Here is a 13,463-nt window from a genome sequence, read left to right on the forward strand (position 1 = left end):
TGTGATGTTCCCCTTCCCGAGTCCAAGTGATCTCATTGTTCAGTTCCCACCTATGAGTGAGAACATGCGGTATTTGGTTTTCTGTTCTTGTGATAGTTTGCTAAGAATGATGGTTTCCAGCTGCATCCATGTCCCTACAAAGGACACAAACTCATCCTTTTTTATGGCTGCATAGTATTCCACGGTGTGTATGTGCCACATTTTCTTAATCCAGTCTGTCACTGATGGACATTTGGGTTGATTCCAAGTCTTTGCTATTGTGAATAGTGCCGCAATGAACATACATGTACATGTGTCTTTATAGCAGCATGATTTACAATCCTTTGGGTATATGCCCAGTAGTGGGATGGCTGGGTCATATGGTACTTCTAGTTCTAGATCCCTGAGGAATCGCCATACTGTTTTCCATAATGGTTGAAATAGTTTACAATCCCACCAACAGTGTAAAAGTGTTCCTATTTCTTACTGGAGAGTTCTTTAACTCTACCTCCAGTTTAGGTAATTAGTTCTCAGAGTAATCTTAAGGTAATAGCCTAATCACGTAAGCAAATCAGTCATCATTACCTAGGGGAAGACAGAACCAATTTGAATATTTAGATGCATTAATTGGTGCAAATATTCTACAGTGTTTAGGTAGTAAATGACTTACCCTGATACCTCCAGTTTGCATTTTATCTGACAGAAAAGAACACCGGGAGCACACTACATCTTACAGTTATGGAAACCTCTTTGCCTTTGCTGTATAGGTTGAAAACAGGGGTGAAGGTAACTTCTTAGTAGGAGACTTGAGGCCCATAACTTTCTTCTATGACCCTTGCTCTTCTCCAATATCAAGTTTGCAGGGTGTTATTAGGATTAGCAATAAAGTTTTTTAAGCTTCTAGCAGACACCTGGCACATACTAGAGGGCTTCATAAATGGGATTAATTATTATTATTACTACTGCTATTATTACTATGTGATATTCCTATGAATCACGTTATAAAATAATTTTCTTTTTTTTTTTTAGAGAGACAGGGTTTCTATACCCCAGACTGGAATTCAGTGGCACAATCATAGCTCAATGCAGCCTCAAACTCCTGGGCTCAGGTATTCTTCCTGCGGAACTTAGACGATAGGTGTACGCCACTGCACCCAGCTAATTTTAAAAAATTTTTTTGTAGAGATGTGGTCTCATTCTGTTGCTCAGGCTGGTCTTGAACTCCTAACTTCAAGCAATCCTCCCATCTCAGCCTCCTAAAGTGCTGGGATTACAGGTGTGAACTGCCACACCCAACCCTAAAATGATTTTCATCATGGAATAAGTCTTAGGTAATTTCGAGACATACCTGGTGAGCAGAGAAGTATGCTTCATTAAATAATTTATTTGGAAGCAAAAGCATGTTCAAATTTATCAAATTAATATGACAGAGCCTTGAGGTCTGGTGTGTGTGTTAGGAAGGGCTGGTGGGGAAGTGCTGTATCTGGCCAGATTCAGATGCAACTGATGGGTCTTTGGCAAACTCAGGGGTTCCAGGCTTCACCCAGTCAGGAGGGGTTAGAAACAAGATCATACTTCTCCATCCCCAGTACCCATTGCTCCATGCAAGTCCATCTGTCATCTCTCACCTGGTAGGATGAGCACTCTTGACCCCTATGCAGTCTCCTAGACACAAACCATGCATCCCAGCAACTTCCCCTGTAGATTTTCCCAAAGCACAAATCTGTTTTTGTCTCAAATCCTTCCTTCCCCTGATGAGAACTTTTTCATTGCTCTCTCTTGCTCTTGGGACAGAGTCCAGACCACATGGATGGCAGAGGTAGATCTCTGGAGAGACCAAACTCCCTGAGAATAATTGATATCTCCATCCACATCACATGCAACCACCCCGTGTGTTTCACAAGTGCCTGCCTACGCTGGGAGCTTCTCTAGGTACAGGGAATACAGCAGTAAACAAAGAGCCTCAACCTCTAGTTGGATGGGGATGAAACACAATAAATAAATAATATAAAATATCACTTTATGTCAAATATTGATAAATACTATGAAGAAGCAGGTTTAACTGCTGACAAGAAAACCAGCAGAGTATTCCATGTATCGGATGGGTGTGGTGGCTCCAACCTATAATCCCAGCTGCTCGGGAGGCTGAGGCAGGAGGACTGCCTGAGCCCAGGAGTTGGAGGCTGCAGTTGGAGCTATGGTTGTGCTGCTGCATTCCAGCCTGGGTGACAGAGCAAGACCCTACCTCTATTTTTTTAAAGAATATTTTTAGCTCAAAGTCAGTTTATTCCCTACAGCAGTAAGGGAGAATACAACCTTGATAGTCGTAGAAGTGTCTCAGAAAGGGGAAGCCAGGTGGATATTTACAGCATTTTGGAGTCTGGATGGGCAGGTCTTCCAATGTAGGGATCTTGTTGGGATTGGGACCTCTCCTGAGTAAAGCAATAGTTATTATCTTTCTGGGCAAGAATTTTCTAGAACTAATAGCAAAGTCATGAAAGTCATGTTGATGGAGGTGGCTTTGGTCCCCAGTCCTAACAGTTAAGCTGCAGGACGCAAACTGTCTCAATTCTCTCAGGGCTAAGTACACAACAGAGATCACCCCAGGTCATTGCCTGGGGATGTTCTGTATGACCCCCAGCCTGGAGCTGCCAGATTTAGTAAACCAAAAATATTTTATCTGCCTGGCATGGTGGCTCACACTTGTAATCTCAGCACTTTGGGAGGCCAAGGTGGGAGGATTGCTTGAACCCAGGAGTTAGAGACCTGCCTAGGCAACATGGCAAAACCCTGTCTTTACAAAAAACACAAAAATTAATCGACATGCCTGTAGTCCTAGCTACTTGGGAGACTATGGTGGGATAATCGCCTGAGCCTGGGAGGTCGAGGCTGCAGTGAGCCATGATCACGCCACTGCACTCCAGCCTGGGCAACAGAGCAAGATCTTGCATCAACAAAAAAACTCTTTATCTGGCAATCCTATTAGAGTGCTGTCAGTTTTTCAAATGAACTGTCTATATATTGAGTCTTGTGTTTCACAAGGTACTAGTTGAGCCAAGCTGAGCTCTGCAGTTCCCTGGAGACTGCGACACAGGGTGGTGTTCAGTTCACCACAGTTCCCTCTCAGCTCTGGAGGGAATTTGAGTTTGGGAGCTCCACAGGGGACTCAGGTCCCTCCAGGGAGCTGGGTGTGCTTGGACAAGTTCTTCTCCATCTCCGTGCCCTGTAACATGAGCCTGACAATCAGAGGGTTTGCAGGCATCCCTCCAGCTCTGTGGACTGCCCACGTGGAGATTTTAGTGCTATTTTATATTAAATACAGTCATAAACATCCAACTCAGAGATGTTTGGCAACTATATGTGGCTGTTCTATTATTGGTTTGGAAATGTTTAGAAACTTGACCCCCAATTTTGTTATGGTCTCTTTGGTAACTGTTATTAGGTGGTGACCTAATAAGAAATTATTAACTAGGGAGCTATAACTTGGAAGCTTATAATTTTTTAAAGGACATTGATTTGTGCAGCCCTGATTAAAATACAATGAAGCCTGAGGCTTAAATGTTTTGTTCTGAAAGGTTGAAAGGGTGGGAATTGACTCTAAAAATGTATTGGCTTGAAAATTTTATTGAAATAATATTATTTGAAAAGCTTTGTGAGCATAGAATGATTTGACAAAAACTATTTGATGCTAGCTCCGGCAGCCTGGGAAAGCTGAGGGAATATAGGTTTCTTCAGATGAAGTCTGGAAAAATGCTTCCAGATTACCTCAGGGGTGAAAAGAAAATTATTATTCCATTCCACAACCCTGCTAATTCTTTTCAACATCAATCCAGTCAAGTAATTAGAACCCAAATGGAGGAAACATTTATAATTGTCATTTACTCCACTTACCAAAGGTGACTGTTTTGAGAAGCTCTGACAGGACAGAAAAAAAAAAAAATAAAGTGATTATGAAAGAAATGTGTGGCCAAATGGATCAGGCCTTCCTACACACATTCCCAGAAGCCAGTCACAGGCAGCAGGTAGGGATGGTTACAGATTAAAATAGGCCTCCTCAGCAGAGAAAATCTTCTGCTATAGCCTTGTCAATGGAGTGATAATGTGAGCTATTTCTCCTCCATCTCTGTCACCACAGATATATATCATGGAGCTCTTTGTTATTTAAAAGCATGTATAAGAAAGATTACCAACCCCTCATACCACAGGGAATGCTTCAGAAGTGAAATATGCAATCTTTTAGGGGTTACATTTAAAATACCTCCTCCCCTTTTATCATTATATTTCTTCACTTAGACTAGGCTAAAATAATGAGGTGTTTCTGCTGCTCTGAGAATTTTTTTTTTTTCTAATTTCTGAAATAATACCGTAGCTTGGAGATTAATGTTCAGGCTTTACCAAGATTACAACAAATGCATATTGCTTTGATCTAAATATTTCTCCAAAGGTTGTTGCTGATCATTCTCCCTTGCCTATAATATTCTAAGAAAGCTTTTGAATTTGCCAGCCTGATCCCCAGGGGGAAAAGAGTGTAGCTGCCTTCCCTTCCTTCCCCCTCATCTTCCCGAGGATACTCTGTTCTCAGTTTTGCCCAAATTAGTCCCAGGATTTCAGTTGTCTTTTTTGTCCAACATTCCATCATGCAATTCATTAACATCTTCACATGAAATATTTAACAGATGAGTTATGTCCTAATTCACATTGCAGTTTTAAATTGTTATTCATGTGGTAAGTCATTTATCTTGGACACCAACAGACCTCTGGAGTGGGCTCATATTTGATGTAAAGAAGGTTGGAGTTATTTTCCTTGATGCTCCAGAACAGTGGCCTTATTCCAAACCCTGGGTTAATAGTGAAATATTCCCAAAAAATGACATTCAGATTCATTGTTAGTTCTATTCGCAATTAACTGTTTTGAAAACAAACAGAAGAAAACATTTAAGCAAACGTGGCTTGGGTAATGGCTATTACCATTGACCGTTAACTAAGACAAGTTGGAATCCAAACATGCCAGGCCTTGTTACTATCACTGCTAGCAATCTTTGCCATGGTGCACAAAGAAATAAAAATTTAGAGACTGTCAAAGTGGGGGTGAGACTGGGTAAGAGATATTAACCAAGACATGTAAAAATACCCAGTGCCCTGATTAAGAAATATGACCACCTAGGAGGCTGATGATCTGGATGAGCATTTATTTGTATAATTCGGGTTTTGAGAAAAGTCACTTGACTCCTAAGAGCTGAAATACATGGGAAATCCTTAGCAGGTATTTTATGTATTATTAACTTGTTGTAGTTGTATTTCCTCTAATGAAGCTACAATTTTCTACTATATTCCTACCCATGGAATCTGTTGGAAGAAAATATCCTGTTTGTAGAACAAGGCAATGCAAGGCAGCTCTTGAATCTGTTTCTCTGCCTGGACACCACAGTGAAATAATTGTCCACATTTGCAATTGTCCAGCAGTAGCCAGGTCATTGAGAAGTTTTGTGGGCAGGTGGTCTGATTGATGTGCACAGGAAGCTGATGGCACCAGTATCATGGACAGCAGTCTTCTTGAGTTCTGTACCCCGACCTTTCTAACCTTGTCCTGAGTATGCATGAGTGATCACAATTCCAGAAGGGGTGAGTGACAGGGCGTCTTCTTCTGTTTTCATTTGCTTTTAACAGAGTGGTAGAAACAGGGTAACTTGTAAAGAAAGGGAATTCACTTCTTAAAGCCTCTTCTCAGAGGCTGAGAAGTCCAAGTTCAAGGGGCCCCCCGTGGTGAGGGCCTTGCTGGTGGGGGCTCTGCAGAGTCCCAGAGAGGCACAGGGCATCGCATGGTGAGGGGACTGAGTGTGCTCACTCAGGTCTCTCTCCCTCTTCCTGTAAAGCCACCAGTCTCACTCTCATAATGACTCATTAATCTGTTAACCCATTAATCTATTAATAGATTAATCCTTTCATGAGGGCAGAGTCCTCAGGACCCAATCACCTCTTAAAGGTGCCACCTCGTAATACTGCTGCATTAGGGGTCAAATTTCAACGTGAGTTTCAGAGAAGAGCAGCATTCAAACCATAGCACAGGTTTTGAATGGTGTAGCACACTTTTCCTTAATCCTAAAGGAAAAAGATTCATTCTGTAAGAGCCTGCTTGGCTGATAGCATGACTTTGTAATGCATTTACTCACTGATACAACACTCTAAGGAACATTTCTAGTAGTGGACAGTTTGCCTTGGTCATAGGTGAATTTTCTGCTCACTCTCAACATGATTGGCATGAAAGATATATTAGCCATGAAACACAAGAATAAAGAATAAAAGCTCTAGGAGCAAATCACAACATGAATGATGACAACGCTATCAACTAGTTAGAGTGTTTTAATACCCATGATTTTATTTACTCTCATTGATTTTTGTCCCACAAAAGTTCTGCTCAGAAGCTAGAGCTGGTGCAACTCTTATTGGTGGAGACAGAGAGGTAAAGTGACATACCCAAGGGGACACAGCAGTGATCTTAAAAATAGGGTTTGCAATCAGTTCTCCCAGCAAAACAATTCCTGATTGGAGTTCACTGATGGTGGCAGGATTGTTTTTCTGCCTTTTGGATGAGCTCTCTGTGTGTATGTGAATATACTGTATGGACTTGGAGGGCTGGACAAATGGAAATAGGGGTGTTTGGGTGAGCTTGTGTGCCAGGTATAGTGAGCACTATTTTACAGACCGGATCTGTGCCCCTCCAGTATGTTGCAAGTTGAGGCCAACCCCAGGGAAAATTATTTCTAAATGAATACAATATGAAAAAAGTTGTTTTATTTCTAATTTTATATGTAACATTGTTATTTCGTGAGTTTCAGATTACACTTGAATGCATGTCTATTAACATGATATGAGATGCATGCATGATTTCATCTTGAATGCATTAAACATAATAGCACTGCAAATGTAATTTGTAGTCTCAAGTTTTATAAAGCAAAATAAATAAATCTTGAGGGTGGTTGTTGCATTGATTTCTTTAGGGTTCGTTCAAACTCATTACCAACTTCCCCTTGTAAGTCCAGGTTGTCTCATGCTGGCAGTCCTGTTTGCTCTAAACCCCCTATACCTAAGTCATCTCATTTCTTCTACCTCTGGGGAGTGGTAGTATGAACAGGTTTGTGGAGAACTGTACCTTCTATCCTTAAGGAGTGCTATGGTCCAGTTCTTTTCTATGGTTCCTTCTAGGATCACTGGTCATCATCCAATAAAGGTCTCTGCAATGATGGAAATGTTCTAGATCTGCATGGTCCAGTACCATAGCCTCTAGCCCCCTGTGGCTGTTGAGCACTTGACATCTAACTAGTGTTAACTAAGGAACTGAATTATGACTATTATTTAATTTTAATTAATTTTTATTTAAATAGCCACATGTAACTAATGGCCACCAATTTGGACAGCACAGGATCAGAGCATTCTAGCCTGTCCCTAGATTCAAATATGCTGATCACTGGCATTCTACAAATCAAATGGTCTATGTATTTTGGAGCTTGGATGATGCCCTGCGTTCATTTCTGTCAGCTCTGGGGATGCTGAAGTGTGAATCTCTCTTCGGTGATTTCGCTGCTCTCCCCAGGCCTCTACCCCTGGCGGTTGTGTCTCTCACATCTTTTTGTCAATACACCTATCACCCAGCATATACTGGGTTTCTGATAAACATGAGAGAAAGGACTGGAAGAAGGGAGGGTAAAAGTAGATAGGAAGGAAGTTAAACAGTTGGGAAAAGAGGAAGTCTGGAAGGAAGATCCTTTATTGAAGTTTCAATATCTGTAGTCAAGCCTTCTTAGAGTATTGAGAGGAGTTGTGAGAACAGTCACATGGATAGTTCAAAAGAGACGTCAGTGCTTCAGATGCCTGAATATTTCATATGAAAAGATTCTGGGCTCTTTGAGATGACAATTCTTATAACAATAATTTTGCTGTTTTGTTGATTTCCAAAGACCTTCCCAGCATCTTGGGGTCACTGTCCTAGGAGGCTCACCCCATACTGACACATTGGGAAGGATCCTATGGGATAATATTTTCTGGATTGGTTGTGTTCCTGGGTGGTGTGTAAGATATCAACAGATGCAGTTGTGTAAAGGGACTTTGTCTCTATCTATGTGATGAAGATTCCCAGCAGGGAGGGAGCCCTGGGGCATCTGTAATCAGATTGAAGGAGCACTGTGACCTCCAGGGAAATATGTTGATGATTTTCTAGACTGTCTAAAATATTACAAACCTCAGGAATGGTGATTTTATTTTCTGTAACTCTCCTTGGGACTTGAGTTTCACAAAAGCATTTGCTGTCTTTGTTTTCCTTATTAAATTAGCAAGGATAACTTAAATCAGTGTACTGTTACGGCTTGAAATGTTGCTGAAAGAACAAAATAGATGGGCTTGACAAATGTCTCAGGTTCCATTTAGGTTATGTGGGAGCTGAAAGGAGAGAGTGGGACTCACTGAAGTAGTCGTGTTTTCTCTGATAAAGGTCGAAAAAGAAAAATGTGGACCAAAACAAAGGAAAATAGTGAAAGGAAGCTACACTTCTGTTTGTGGCAGGTGATATATTTGTTTTCTAAATATAGCTGGCCATAGGATTCCCTTAAGTATTTTTGTTTATTTGCTTGTCTGTTGGGGGAGAGGGGTATTCTTATTTTTTTGTTGCCTTGTTTTTTGCACTTTAAATCATTTTCACTCTTAAGAAATAATTAGCTCAATCCCATTACTCTCGATCCCTTACACTCATTCTCCCATTTCCCATTTTACAGACCCTTTCCCTAGCACTTCCTCTGCAAGCTTTCAGAGTGGACTTTCTAAAAATATAAACCTGGTCCTGCCACTTCGATACTAAAGACCTTCAATGGCACCAATAGCAGATGTCAGAATACTTTTTCTGTAAAGGACCAATAGTAAATAACTGAGGTTTTGTGGGCCATGCAGTCTCAATTAAAACTACTCAGCTCTGCCATTGGAGTCATAGACAGTATGCAAACCAATTAGTGTGACTGTGCTGCAAGAAAACTTTATTTACAAAAAGAGGCTGGATTTGCCCATTGGACCAATCTCTGGCCTACATGATACTCTTGAAGCTTTGGCCTGACATTCAAGACCTTTTGCCATTTGACCTCAGCCTGAGCAACTGGGTCCCGTTCCCATTCTTCTCAAGCCTCTGAACAAATGATGGTCTTTAAAAAGGTTCTCTCCCTTTCCCTCCCTTCGTGTTTCCTCCATTTGGATTGCCATCTTCCCTAGCTTCCTACTGTTCTGTGAGTGGGCTCTCCATTCCTCACCTTACACAAAGCTCTCACCAGTGCCCCCCAGGCCAAGTCAGCCCCATTCTTTGCATGCTCTGGTTCTTTATGCCTCTAGTGTAGCTTTTACAATGGATCTACTCCTCAACTGGACATGGAGGGAGCTTAGTACCCAGTGTAGAGGTTAGTACCCACTGAACAAATGGTCGTGAAGTTGATCCATCAATGAAATTGTGAGTCTCTTAATCATAGGAGAGTATGTTAACTTATGGGTAAAACACTGCAAACCCCAGATATGCCACAGGAAGCCAGGGGCCAGTGTTACTGGAAAGGGGATGAGGTCAGCCAGCAGGAGCACAGCTAGGTCAAAACTAGCAGAACAATTGCAGCCGGGACTATCCAGGAGCCTTTGGGCAACAACTTCATGGCACAGGCGGGGGTGTGAGTGAGGAGGGAGGGAAGCAGTGTCTAGTTCAGGGCATCAGGACCAGGACGAGGATGCAGCCTGCTGGAGAGAGATCAGAGAGAAGCAGCCTGCATGATTAATGGGATGGAGGGACTGACTCATGAGAAAAGATGAAAGCACCCCAAGGAGCTGGGGTAGAGTGACCGACAGGGGCAGATGAGAGCAGGCTGCAAGTATGTGAGATGGATAAACACCCAGAGGGGAGCAGCTGGCTTCATCAGGGAGGTGAAGATGAGGGCTCAACCAGAGAACAGGGGTGGGGGTCTCCGAAAGGGCATCGGGAGACTCATGGAAGCTCAGGAGATGACAGGTGGGCCCAAGATAGCTCTGGGCTGTTGGAGGGAGAAGCACCATGGAAAGGCTACCCTGGAGTGACTCTTTCATGCAGTCCTGATGCTCTACCCTGTAAGGCCTTGCAGCTTGCCCTTGGCTCTGAGATGTGGCCTTAGCCTTACTCTCTGCCTGACAGCCTGGTGGGGGCTGGCCGGGGAGCACTGCGGGAGGGGAGCTGTAAAGAGGCACACAGAGGAGGACACATGAACTCATTTCCCACCCTCCTCTTAGATACCAGTTATTGGTTGTCACAACAATTTCGAGGCCTCTCCTCTGAAGTCAGTTTTCAGCCAGCCCCTGCCTGTCTTTGGTGAAACCGGAGATACTTGTTCCAAGCCCAGCACTCACCCCCGCCTGCCAGTGCATCTGATCAGAGTTCAGCCCGGACCCTGTTTCGCATCCTGCACCCTGGCCTGTCAGGCATTTGGAAGATGAGATTTATTTGAAATGCAGCCAACCGCCATCAGACTGAAGATCAGCTTCCTTCAGGCATTCTCTGAAACGTCCTCCAATGCCGGGAAGAACAGCTTGTGTTGTATAGTCTGGCCAAGTGGCCTGCATCACAGTAGATCCCCAACAGCTGATTTACTAAAGCCATCCTCCACCTTGGCTGTGCGTGGGAATCATCTGGGACACTTATGAAACGTACCCAAGCTAGCCACATGGCTCACACCTGTAATCCCAGCACTTTGGGAGTTTGAGGCAGGCAGGTCACTTGAGCCCAGGAGTTAGAGATCAGCCTGGCCAACATGGTGAAACTTCATCTCTACAAAAAATACAAAAATTAGCCAGGTGTGGTGGTGCACGCCTGTAATCCCAGCTACTAGGGAGGCTGAGTCATGAGAATCACTTGAATCCAGGAAGCAGAGGTTCATCTTATTTTTCTCCATGAAAACAAAAGAAAAATTTTCTCAGTGGTGAGCTGAGATCATACCACTGCACCCTAGCCTGGACAACAGAGTGAGACTCTGTCTCAAACAAACAAACAATTCACACAGCTGTTATTCTTCTATATTTCTCTCTAACTGCTGACTATAATATCACTTGGAAGCTTTTTTAAAAAGCAAGCATATACTGATGGGTCATCTGTGTAGTCAGCATCTTGCTGGGGGCAGGGGTCCAGCAGGGAGCAAGAACAGATCCTCATTCTTGGGGAAGTTGTGTTCCAGAGAACAAAGGACACTAAGGGCAGAGCAGAATGATCCTGGGACACCGACATGGTGCATTTCAGAAGCTTTTCATATTCTGCACATTACAGCCATGCACTGCTCTAGTCTTTATCCTAGAGTCTGAAATTCTAAGTCCAAACACAGATGGCAAATCTCTCCCAAGGTACACACCCAGTTAACCTTTACTCTCAGGGCTTGCTTCAACAATTTCTTTAGGAAGTAGAAATGCCCTTGATAGTTATCAGGGTAACAACAGCCCGAGACCTTTATGAATCTCCAAGTTCCTGAAGCCAGCACAACTATGATTACCCAAATAGGAGGTCCAATATAGTGGCACGCAAAATTTTAAGAGTATTTAAGTGATTTTTTTCCTTACAATTGTGTATTTCTTTTGATGGGTGTTCCAGTGTTATTTAGGTTGAATTACTGTAGGTCTTTAAGCAAAAGAAAGAAATGTGGAAAAATAGATAAGAGTATTGGTGGTATGCAGATATGGCAAAAATTGGGAGGTTGTGTGCAGCAGACTAAAGTTTGCAAAACTGCGCTGGGGTAAATGACGTGCTCCAGGGAATTCAGTATTTCCTGTAGTCTCACTCTGCCGAACGCCTCTCAAGTTTTCCCACCAACTGAGGAGCATTTTGCCGTTTTTCCATTTTACCTCCTGAGATGGTTTCAAGTCTTTCAAGTGGTTTGGGCTTCGTGGAGAAAAATAAGATGAACTTCCTCATGTTATAGTTTTGAGGTTCCACTAAATTTCACTTCCCTAAGTTCCAAGTCACATTCTTAACCTCTTCTCTTTTTGGCTGTTTCTGTCACTAGAACTAGCATTCACTGTTGCTTTAGGAAGCTTTTCACAGACAAAGAAAAAATTACATAATTTTACCAAAGTTCCATGGGAGAGAAGAACCTTGAGATGTGGACTCTAGGAGGCCAGTTAAACTAAGTCACATTATAGTGAAGTGACTCACTTCTGAATACCAGCCTCATGACAACTGCTTTTCAAATGTTACGTCTCAAAAATACATGCAGAGTACACATTTTAGACATGCAAGTTCAAACAGTAATAGCTGATACAGGAACTGACGTAATAGTGATCTTTTGAATTTTTTTCTTTCCTCTTCTCAGGTTGTGTTGGGGTGGGGATGGGGCAGGGGTGCAAGTATATGAATTTTAGAAACGCCAAAGTAACATGTCTCCTTAGAGCCATCTACACTGTGCTGTTTGTCTTGTATCGAGAGTTCTATGAGTGCAGGTAAACTTGAGAATTCTTTACCTGAGAGATAAAATGTTTTAGTTGTATGCTTCACTGTACATTTTATTTTATATGCTTATATCAGCTTCTTGCCATGATGGATAATTTTCAATGATAATCTTAAATAATTGTGTAAAGGGATCACTAATGCCTTATTTATAACTTGTCCCAGCTGTAGGCATTCAGATGAAACTTGAATTTTTCCAAAGGAAGTTCTGGACTGCCAGCAGACAGGTAAGTTATAATCGGCATCTTGAAGCATTAGTGACACTGTTATTATACAGGTGTTCACATTTGGGTACCTGGAGCCTAAAAGTGCCAGATTTCCGATGAATGTTTGTAAAAAGAACTGCCGGCTGCTCAGATTACCTTTCATTTCATTGCAAAATAAAGGGCTGTCAGCATGTTAGACACCACATGCTGAGCAAAGCAGGGAATTTGCTCCTAGGAACAGCTTTAATTGTGGCATCAAGATAGTGACCTTCCAAAGGAGTTTTTCTTTTAAGTATTGGGGCCTTTTGTGTGATTTTCATACTGACTTTCTCCTAATCGTATGGTCGTGCCTGGTTACTTACTTATGAATCTCATTATCAAAATTGTGAAACCCTTTACGTAACTAGTTTCTCCAAAACATATATCTGACTTCTTTGTTCACAGGGTCTACCTTGGAGAACCTGGGAACATTTTTTTCTTTTTGCTGTGCTCTCTGTGCTAAGTCATCTCGGTGGTATTTGTTGAGTAATTTGGTAGAAAGGGCCACTGATAAGTTGCTTCCATCTGCCCAAGAATAAATGTTAGAATCATTTATCATCCCTTAAATTAAAATACTTTAGGAAACTATAAACTAAGCAGACAGACAGGGGTTTTTTAAAGTCATTGAGAATTAATGAATTTATATTAAATAATTACATAATTATATTTTTAGTTACCAAAAGATTTGAGATCTTAAAAAGATGTCATTACTATTTAATGACAACATAAAGTAGATAAAAAAGAGCCAACTTCCCCTCAATTTT

At 42.0% G+C, this 13,463-nt stretch overlaps 1 protein-coding gene across 2 annotated transcripts in view; it reads left to right on the top strand.

Annotated features, from left to right (window-relative positions):
• CACNA2D3 (calcium voltage-gated channel auxiliary subunit alpha2delta 3) overlaps positions 1 to 13,463 on the top strand; it is a 753,656-nt gene that overhangs the window by 640,383 nt on the left and 99,810 nt on the right. For both annotated transcript variants that reach the window (XM_017852939.1, XM_017852941.1), the window contains one exon: positions 12,620 to 12,681. In XM_017852939.1, the coding sequence (XP_017708428.1) occupies positions 12,620 to 12,681 (62 nt within the window). The remainder of the gene's footprint in view (positions 1 to 12,619; positions 12,682 to 13,463) is intronic.

This window comes from Rhinopithecus bieti, unplaced genomic scaffold (assembly GCF_001698545.2).
Source record: "Rhinopithecus bieti isolate Rb0 unplaced genomic scaffold, ASM169854v2 scaffold_35730, whole genome shotgun sequence".
NCBI classification, from domain to species: Eukaryota; Metazoa; Chordata; class Mammalia; order Primates; family Cercopithecidae; genus Rhinopithecus; species Rhinopithecus bieti.